We start from the raw sequence: 10491 nt of genomic DNA, 5'->3' as shown, positions 1-10491 counted from the left end.
ATTCATGGCGATGGCTGCTTTCCTCGAATGGGAAGTTCACAGTGCGGTTTCTTTCATCACTGATCGACGAACAACTACTTGACAGTAATCGTGTAAGTTTTGAAACTCTTAAAAATAATTTAGTTCCCGGTAAAATTGAAGTTTTCACTTGGAGAGCCTTAAAAAAAAAGTTACCTACAAGGGTTGAATTGGATAAGAGAGGGATTGACTTAGATTCGATCCGTTGTCCTCTATGCGATGACGGGTTGGAAACAATTGATCACTCTCTTATCTTTTGTAAGCACGCTTTTGATATTTGGGAACGAGTCTTCAAATGGTGGGATTTTGGGACGTTTTCGAATCTAAGCATGGACGAAATCCTTCGGGGCCGATGTAATCGTCCTCTTACTTGTTTGGGTGCGAAAATTTGGCAAGCTACGGAATGGGTTTGTGCGTATTTGATTTGGCGAAACCGGAACCTTAAAGCATTCTCGGATAAGTGTTGGACCGGTCCGACGGCTTTAATGGAAATTCAACTCAAATCGTTCGAATGGGTCTCAAATCGTTTGCGTGGCGTCAAGATTGATTGGTTACAATGGATCTCAAATCCATATTCTTATGCTTGTTAGCCTAGTTTCTTCCTTGTATGTATTGAGTGTATGTTGTTTTGGTTGTGTTCTCGACAACCTTCTGTCTCTCGAGTTTTCGTGTTTTGTTGCTTGTTGTAATCGTGTACTCGGGTTAGGACCCCCTTATGGTCCTTGTGTTGTTCTATAAAATCTTGTTGCCTTTCGTTATGATTTTGTTGCCAAAAAAGAAAAGTAAAAATGTGATATATTATTGGTGGAAATATCAATTCCATTTAAATACTCGTATAAAATGTTATATTTTTTTTCCCCAAATCATATTTATCTATTCTCTTCGCTAAACCCTAAACTCAGCTGGTCGATCCATCTAATCTATCTCTCTTTAACTTGTGATCGTTAATCGTTATTCTTTCTTAAGGTAAGCTCACAATGTACACTACATGTATACGATTCTTGGTTATTTTCTATTAAATTTTGAATGTTTTATTATGGCCATAACTGACGAAATCGTAAGTGGCATCCGCTAAGCTAATCGAATCGAATCAACTATCCGTTTGTTGGATCAATAGTTGAGTTGGTCCATGTTTATGTTATAATAGTAAATTGTATCCACTAATATGCTTGCTTATTAAGCATATCAGTTATATTTTGAAATTTGTTTATGCTTTATTGAATGGTGTTGATTTAATATCAGTATACAGTTTTTTAATTGCTTTTATGTAATAAAATAAGTCTTTTTTTTTTTTTTTTTTGCGAAAAAGAAATTCAATTGGTACGACTGATGGATGATTTTGGTTAAAGTTATGCTATTTAATGATTTTGGGTGTTTATGCTTTATTGAATGGTGTTGATTTAATATCAGTATACAGTTTTTAATTGCTTGTATGGAATAAAATAAGTCTTTTTTTTTTTTTTTTTTTCTAAAAAAAGATATTCAATTGGTACGATTGATGGATAATTTTGGTTAAAGTAATGATTTTTTAATGATTTTCGATTTCGGAACCAAATAAAAATTTGATTTTCCGAAACGTAGATACATAGGATTATGAATGATTTTGAAGCTACAGTTGTTGAACATACATTCATACATACATTCATTCATTCATTCATTCATACATACAGGTGGTGATGAAAGGCTTAAAGGTGATGGGGATGATGAGGATGATGATGATGAAGCCTCATTCGTTTATTTCTTTTCGTAATGCATCTGCTGTTCGTGTGAGTCTTAAGATCACTATCTATATTTATATAGATTGTGTTTTGTATTGTGCATTTAAATTCTAAATACATTGTTATGGGTAAATTTGAATATCAACTTTAACTGGAATTGGTTGTTTGCTTAAGAGTCTGTATTTTTTTACTAATGTAGTAGTATATACTATATAGTATATACTTACAACAACATTTGTTCGATTAATATCCAGGCATCTTTCAATAGTTACGGGTATGATAATATTCGTGATTCTGATTATGATGATGATGATGATTATGAAATGTACGAGCCAAATCACAAGACTGTTGCTAATGAATTGAACAAGATAGAACCATTCAGTTTGATTATCCCCGGAATCGGAAAAGGGGAAAATGTGAAAACACATTGTTATAAACTGCAAAACGGAGTGGTTATGATGAAGAATTACGTAAGCCTGAGGGATCAGGTATATTAATTAATATTATTAATTATTACGAGTATTATTACATGTTAGATGTTTTGATTCGATTGGTTAATACTATAATCCTGCTCTCTGTTAAACAAACAAACAACAGGCTGAAATAGTGAAAACTTGTCAAGAATATGGTATGGGTCCCGGGGGATTCTACCAACCTATAACAAGATTTGGAGGAAAGCTTAATTTACATATGATGTGCTTTGGTCGAAATTGGGACCCGGTAACAAAGTATAACTCAATTTACAGAGGAAACGATGGGTCTGAAGCACCACCCATTCCTGAACAACTCGTTTCATTGGCTGCAAAATCAATACAAGATTGTAAAGCAAGTGATGATTGCATGCCTTCAATGGACCCAGACATTTGTATCGTCAATTTTTATGCTGCCAACACTGGCCGACTTGGTCTACATCAGGTTATTAGTTTTTTTTTTTTTTTTTTTTTGCTTTACTGTTTGGTCTTTTTAATTTATCAATGGTAGTGAATTTTATTAGATTTAATTTAATTTATAGGATCGGGATGAAAGCGAAAGTAGTTTGAAAAAAGGGTTGCCGGTGGTTTCGGTCTCGATTGGTGACTCTGCAAAATTCGTATATGGTGATACACGATACGTGAGGAGGGCGAATCGGGTTTTGTTGGAATCGGGAGACGTTTTGGTATTCGGGGGAAAGTCTAGACATGTATTTCACGGGGTGACGAAAATCATCCCGAATTCAGCTCCTCCTTCATTGATTCAACAAACCGACCTCAGACCTGGCCGTCTCAACCTTACTTTCAGACAATATTAATAATATTGACTTATTGACTACTCTCTTTTCATTTGATTTTGATTTATTTCCCTATCTATCAAACTTTCTTCTTTAGATTCTAAATAACTGCTACTACTACTCTTAACCTCCTTTACTTGGGACCTGGAATCTGTTTTATATATATTCATTTATTATTACAGTAATTAATTATTATTATTATTAATTTAGTTTTGATATGTATTTTATTTCATTTAATCTTCATTTAAGATGACTACTGTATATAAGTTAAACTTACTTTAAGATCATTCTATTTCCTTTCATTTTCATCACACGCTTCAGCAGCAATTTGGGATGTTGAGCTCAAACACCTAATCATAATCACTTGAAACAACACCCAATCACTCCATGTGCACACATTTGCAATCTATACATATATATTATTTATTATCTATCCGTGAATTGACATAGTTGAAAACATTTCGGTTTGAAATGAGGGTAGCATAACACCCGAAGGTAAAGCATAATTCGGTTTGAAATTGTAAAGTGTGTGAGGTATTTCGGGTGTTCTTATGCTGTCTATATTTTTAGGCAAAACTCAAATACTGGCATCACGAGTATGAATAACTACGAATAAGCTCACTTCAATTTAAAACTTCAACTCACAAGTCACAACCCGATTACTTAAGACCGCTAAACTAATCACTATTTTAGTTTCTAAAAGGGAAATTAGTCAAAGTACACTTTTTTCAAAATTTTATAACAAAATACATTTTTTTAATTTTATTTTTTTAAGCAAAATACACTATTCGTTCGAAGAGACTCGCACACGGCTTAGCTCGAACGACTCGTAATCACTTGTTCCGTGATTGTGGCCAAGAAAACAAGTAGCGTACACGTGAATAAGTTCGAACACGAGCATGTTCAAATTCGAACACATTTGATTTCACTTGCTTCCTGTTCGAACAAATGGGTGTTCGAACACCTCTTTTTTCCATTTAGTTTACGAACAATCTACCCTATATATCTAAAAGATATACAACAAATGAATAGGAAACTCTAGGGGTTTCACACCTCCACCACAAAAGTTCAACTTTTTACAAATTGACCACACTTTTTACCACACTTATCTTTATAGTTTTCACAAACTTACCAAACACTTCTCACTTCTTATAATCTAACCACAAAACTTCTCATCCATTATAAATCCACCACATATTCTTTTTCAATTTACTAACTCATTATTATTATTATTATTATTATTATTATTACTCACTATACTAAAACAACTACCAAAGTGAACAGTTTACTCACTATACTAAAACAACTACCAAAGTGAACAGTAACCCACACGTGCTTCGTCAAGTTGTACCTCACGCTTAAACAGTTGCACCCACAAGGGGTACTATTGTGCTACAGTAACTTTTTTTTTGTCCCTAACAATAAAAAAACAACTTTCATAAAAGGAACAACCCTAACTTTCACAAAAGGAACAACCCTATACATCAACTAACTTTTTTTTGTTTGTCCTCAACGATAAAAGAAGCAACTTTCATAAAAGGAACAACCCTTCAATGTTACCAAAAGATGTCGGAATTTTTTTTTTTTTTACAAAATAGATCAACCAATTTTTTTTAAAAAACTCGAACGCTAAAAGAAGCAACTTTCATAAAAGGAAGAACCCTTCAACGTTAGATGTCGAAAAAAATTCTTTTTTACAAAATAGATCAACACTTTTTTTTTTAAACTCGCATTCAAAATGGAGCCCCCGGCGCAAAGCGAGGGCTCCACAACTAGTTGAATCTAAAACACATCAAGGTTTTGATACAGTAACTTTCTCTTTAACATCTTGAAGCGTTTTAGATTCAATTGTTCGAGCACCCAATGGAAAAAGAAGTCTTATGACACCCATTTGTTCGAAAGTAAAGCAATTGAACTCGAATGTGTTAGAGTTAGAATAGGTTAGTGTTGGAATCTATTGAAACTCAGTTCACATGTACGCTATCTGTTTTGTTGGTCACGATCACGAAGTATTTCGAACAAAGTTCTGTGCGAGTCTGTTCACAAATGGTGTATTTTGCTATTTTTTTAATAAAGCGTGTTTTGGTTATTTGGTATAAAATTTTGAATAAAGTACATTTTGACCCATTTTCTTTTCTATAATTACATTTTGCTGTTCGGTGGTGCATCTTGATGCATCCTTAGATGACATTTTTCGTAATATTCTACAGATAACTTTGATGATCAAACCTAAAGTTATCAAGAAGCTTTACATATATAAACTTCACCCGTTATAGTTCTCAAGCTCATTTTTTATTTATTTATTTATTTTTTATGCAGAATTTTAGCTCAAAGTCTATAAAGTTCAGCTCTAACGAGCTTGCATTCAAGCTCGAGTAACCAGATTAAATTTCGATGCTCAAAAATGAGGATTTGGCACTTATAACACTAAGACATAAACTTTTTGTACAAAGAATGGATTTAATAACGTTTCAATGTAGGATCTCTAAACAGCGAAAATACCCGTCATATCATTAGGACTACCGTCTTGAATTCCAACTTGACTTCCCTTCCGCGAAGTCCGTTTTGTAGCAACTATATGAAAATCATCAACATCTAGTAATTCAACCTGGCCACCTTTAAAAACCAGGTGTATATAAGCATCCTTCAAATATGCTTTTAGATCAAGTTGTGGTTCTGTCGCCCTTTTCAATGTATCTTTGATCATTGCATCCTGTAATAAAGCTTAGAATGTTACCCTTGTACCCATAACCGGTAGGTTTGTATCTACATCTGGGTGTGGAATGACTGAAATGCTTTCGTCAGGTAACAGTTCAAAATGGGCAGTTCTTGGTTCGAGTCATGATAGGTTGGGTTGACTTACAAACACCATCATCTTTTTATTTTTATTTTTATTTTTGAAAAATCTTTCAGCATGGTTTCATCAGGTAAGTGGACAAAATGGGCAGTTCTTGGTTTGGGTCAAAACAGGTTGAGTTGACTTACAAACATTATCTCCTTTTTATCCTTTTTTTTTTTAATCTGACTTTCAGTTGCGAAAAACGAACACCATTTAGAAAAGAAGATTGATGCGATAGATTACAATACCGACGAAATTGGAAAGTTGGGCAAAGAAGTAAGAATATATCATCAGAACTTTTGCCATTTTCATGCACTAAATTTGATGTCAGGTTTATTCGTTACAAACCATAAGCCATTGTATGAAAGTGGAAAACTAATGCGAAACTTAATATTAATACCTTGGTATGAAATCCTCGTATGTAACCAACAAGTGCTACTTCCATTAACTGATCGCAGATTTGTTCGTTACTTCCATTGATAAAACAAGCTTGCTGAAATGAAAGTGAACATGTTTGCAAACATTTTATCTTAACTTTTACTTGAGAGCTAAGAGTTAGCAAGTTCTACTAACATTGTAATTACAATTTATATTTAAAAGATCACATAAATGTTATTCAACTATTTAAATGAAGAATGAGCACTTGATTGTTATGCTAGTCACTCTTAATTCATTTGATGTGGTTGTTTCCTTTCTAATTTGATTCGTGTGACCCATTAGCAATAGAAGAAACTAATAAATTGACTCATTTTTTCACATAAATATGTTAGTTGTGTCTATATAGTTAGTCTATGTTGGTAATTAATGTAGTCAGCAGAGTATATTGTAGTCTCGATGCGTAAGGAAGATCGATGTGATGTTTGGGCTGCCGATTCCGATACGTTGGTTGGATTGTTGCCGGATTTTTTCTCGGAATAGAAGTTTTCTCCATCCATGTTAGATTCTTCGTCCCAATCCGATGGGGTTGTATCATTTGAGTCAAAATCGATTTGGTTGTATGCATCTCTGTAACAAAGACATCAGTGACTTTTTGAATCTTGTCTAATTTTGACTTGACCTTTGATGAAATTGTGATTGTCAGTTTTGATGAGGGCCATGCCGGAGGACAAATCTTGATTACCTTTATCATTTATTGAGCAATTTTTTAAATCTAAAACATCACCCCAGCAACCAGCGACTGATGAAAATGTCTTTTCAGTCCAGGTTGTTATCGGAACACCGTTGATTTTTAGCCAAACTAATCAACCTGATGATATATATTCTTCAGGATCCCAGGCTCAGATGTTATCGAGCCATTGCCAAAGGGGATGTTTTTCGTCATCAAGCATATGCAGGGCAACATTTTTGTCTTCATAGATTAGCATTACCTCACGTCCTCCGAGGTATTTGATTGCAAATCCATCAAGTCCTTCAATGTTGCAGAGTTCACAGAAAAATTCGAGATATTCGATTTTTTTTACACCGCCGATTACAACGTGTCCCAATATGTCATATAGTGTATCATCGTGTTCAATATCAATTGTGAATACCTTTTCATCTTTATTAATTATTGTTATTCAGGTTGTTATTTTTTGGTTCGAATGGTACATGTTGTTTGGTGTTCTTGTAGATAACATCCGAATATCTTCGTTCATCTACAAACTTATTAGGCACATGACCAGGTTGTATATTGTTATTCCTAGTCGATGTGTTTTTCTTCGGTATATTTGTGTGAGGATTGTTGCGATCCCAAGCTTTATATACTCTAGGGAGTTGATTGCCCGCTTCAACCATATTGACTTTTCTTTCCATGGAATCGATTTGATGGTCTGGAATACCTGAAATCTAGCGAATCCAAACCTCTTCCCGCTTTTTAGTTTCTTTTTAGGGATGTAGACTTCTTTGATATCTCCATATTGTTTAAACAATTTCCATAGGTCGATTGAGTTCCAGTTGTCTAGAAAATTGAAGAACATGAAGGAGATGATGTTTGAGTTTTTGTTTGGAATGACGTTTGGGTTACCATATTTTTTGATTAACATGTTTGTGTTTTCACGGTTTTTGAATTGATGGTAGATGCGAGTTGATGAGGGATTTGTTAAAATAGAATGCAAATTTAGAATAATATGGAATTAGTAAATGTATATGGGTAAAATATCTAGATATTAATATGTATAAGAAAATATCTAGATATTAGAATATGAGAGAAAAATCTAGAAATTGAAATGTAAAAGAAAAATCTAGATATTTGTAGGTTGTAGAAATATCTAGATATTTATATATCCATGGAAATATCTAGGTTCTAGAATGTTCCATAGAGCAGTATAAATATGGGAGGAGATTTCATTTGTGTTGTGTGAAGTTGTGAGAGTGAAATAAGAAGTGAGTTGTGAAGAAGAGAAGAAGAGTGTGAGTTAGCGAAAGTAGAGAAGATAAAGCTTGTAAGTAATATTGTAATTGTAATTTAATATAAGTGTTTTTGTTAAGTTTCCCGATCAAGCCTTAGTTTGTGTTTAAGTTCTTAATGCACTTTTGTTGTTCTTATTATATGGTTGGCTCTGCCGCCTAAGTAATACATGGTCGGTTATACCGCCTAAAGATATATGGTCGACACTGTCGCCTAAGTACATTTTGCACTAAGGATTTATAAAATTAAAGGCTAACCAACGTCAAGAATCGGTATCCACTACCGAGAATTGACGACTTATTTGATCAACTCCAAGGATCATGTGTTTATTCGAAAATCGACCTAAGATCGGGTTATCATCAATTACGTGTCAAAGAAGAAGATATACCGAAAACTGCTTTTCGGACACGTTATGGTCATTACGAATTTTTGGTCATGCCGTTTGGATTGACGAATGCGCCAGCTGTATTCATGGACCTCATGAATCGAGTTTGTAGTCCATATTTAGATAAGTTTGTTATCGTTTTCATTGATGATATTCTTATCTATTCCAAGAGTGAGCAAGAGCATGAGCAGCATTTAAGGTTGATATTAGAGTTGTTGAGAAAAGAACAGCTATATGCTAAATTTTCTAAATGTACTTTCTGGTTGAAAGAAGTGCAATTTCTTGGCCACGTTGTTAGTAGCAAAGGAATTCAGGTTGATCCAGCAAAAATTGAAGCCATTGAAAAATGGGAGACTCCTAAGACACCAACGCAGATACGCCAATTTTTGGGTTTAGCCGGTTATTATAGAAGGTTTATTCAAGATTTTTCCCGAATAGCTAAGCCGTTGACAGCGTTAACACAAAAAGGGAAGAAATATGAATGGACTTCTGAGCAGGAGAGTGAATTTCAATTACTAAAGAAGAAGTTAACTACGGCGCCTATTTTATCGTTACCAGAAGGGAACGATGATTTTGAAATATATTGTGACGCTTCGCGACAAGGTTTTGGTTGCGTTCTTATGCAACGGAAGAAAGTTATTGCATACGCATCCCGACAATTAAAGATTCACGAGCGGAATTATACGACGCATGATCTAGAACTGGGAGCAGTCGTGTTTGCATTGAAGATATGGAGACACTACTTGTATGGGGTTAAATGCACTGTGTTTACTGATCATAAAAGCCTTCAACATATTTTCGATCAAAAACAGCTGAACATGAGGCAACGTAGGTGGGTTGAGTTAATAAATGACTATGATTGTGAAATTCGTTATCATCCCGGGAAAGCGAACGTGGTGGCCGACGCTCTAAGCAGAAAGGAACGAGAACCAATTCGAGTACGAGCGATGAACATAAAAATTCGCATGAATCTCAACTCACAAATCAAAGAAGTTCAACGAGAAGCACTTACTAAAGAAAATATAGGAAATGAAATAATGAAGAAGTATGAGAAGCAACTCGTTATACGGGAAGATGGAATTCGATATTTTGCAAACCGTATTTGGGTACCGAAGTTGGGTGGATTAAGGAAGTTGATATTGAATGAGGCACATAAGACAAGATACTCGATACATCCTGGAGTTGGAAAGATGTATCAAGATCTTAAGACACATTATTGGTGGCCTAATTTAAAGACAGACGTTGCAACATATGTTGGGGAATGTTTAACTTGTTCCAAAGTCAAAGCTGAACACCAGAAGCCGTCAGGGTTACTTCAACAACCAGAAATCCCAGAATGGAAATGGGATGGTATTACCATGGATTTCATCACGAAGTTACCAAAGACTGCCTGGGGATACGACACCATTTGGGTGATTGTTGATCGTCTCACCAAGTCTGCACATTTCTTGCCTATAAAGGAAACGGATAGAATGGAGAAACTATTACGATTGTATATAAAGAAAGTTGTTTCAAGGCATGGAATACCTATTTCCATTATATCCGATCGTGATAGTAGATTTACCTCAAAGTTCTGGCAATCACTACAGGAGGCACTAGGAACTCGTTTGGATATGAGTACCGCATATCATCCGCAAACCGACGGGCAGAGTGAAAGAACAATTCAGACTCTTGAAGACATGCTCAGGGCATGTGTGATCGATTTTGGAAACGGATGGGATAAATATCTACCGTTAGCAGAATTCTCGTATAATAATAGTTATCATGCGAGCATTAGAGCTGCGCCATTCGAATCATTGTATGGAAGGAAGTGTAGATCTCCTATCTATTGGAATGAAGTAGGAGATCGACAAATAACTGGTCCCGAGATCATACATG

The 10491-nt window shown here is 34.8% G+C and overlaps 1 protein-coding gene across 1 annotated transcript; it reads left to right on the top strand.

The window, feature by feature from the left end:
* Positions 1–886: 886 nt before the first annotated feature.
* On the top strand, positions 887–3171 carry LOC139877561 (DNA N(6)-methyladenine demethylase ALKBH1D-like). The gene is made up of 5 exons (XM_071864997.1): positions 887–984; positions 1689–1784; positions 1991–2224; positions 2334–2651; positions 2749–3171. Exons 2-5 carry the CDS (start codon positions 1695–1697, stop codon positions 3022–3024), a joined length of 918 nt encoding a protein of 305 aa, XP_071721098.1. The 5' UTR covers positions 887–984; positions 1689–1694; the 3' UTR covers positions 3025–3171.
* The last annotated feature ends 7320 nt before the right edge of the window (positions 3172–10491 follow it).

This window comes from Rutidosis leptorrhynchoides, chromosome 11, assembly GCF_046630445.1.
Source record: "Rutidosis leptorrhynchoides isolate AG116_Rl617_1_P2 chromosome 11, CSIRO_AGI_Rlap_v1, whole genome shotgun sequence".
NCBI classification, from domain to species: Eukaryota; Viridiplantae; Streptophyta; class Magnoliopsida; order Asterales; family Asteraceae; genus Rutidosis; species Rutidosis leptorrhynchoides.
This window is presented reverse-complemented; position numbering and strand designations above follow the sequence as displayed.

What these genes read in the sequence shown, in the direction of transcription:
- LOC139877561 (XM_071864997.1), top strand. Translation starts at nt 1,695, where the DNA reads ATGAAAGGCTTAAAGGTGATGGGGATGATGAGGATGATGATGATGAAG. An exon ending in GTAATGCATCTGCTGTTCGT is followed by an intron (nt 1,785 to 1,990) that starts GTGAGTCTTAAG and finishes ATTAATATCCAG; the next exon opens with GCATCTTTCAATAGTTACGG. An exon ending in ACGTAAGCCTGAGGGATCAG is followed by an intron (nt 2,225 to 2,333) that starts GTATATTAATTA and finishes AACAAACAACAG; the next exon opens with GCTGAAATAGTGAAAACTTG.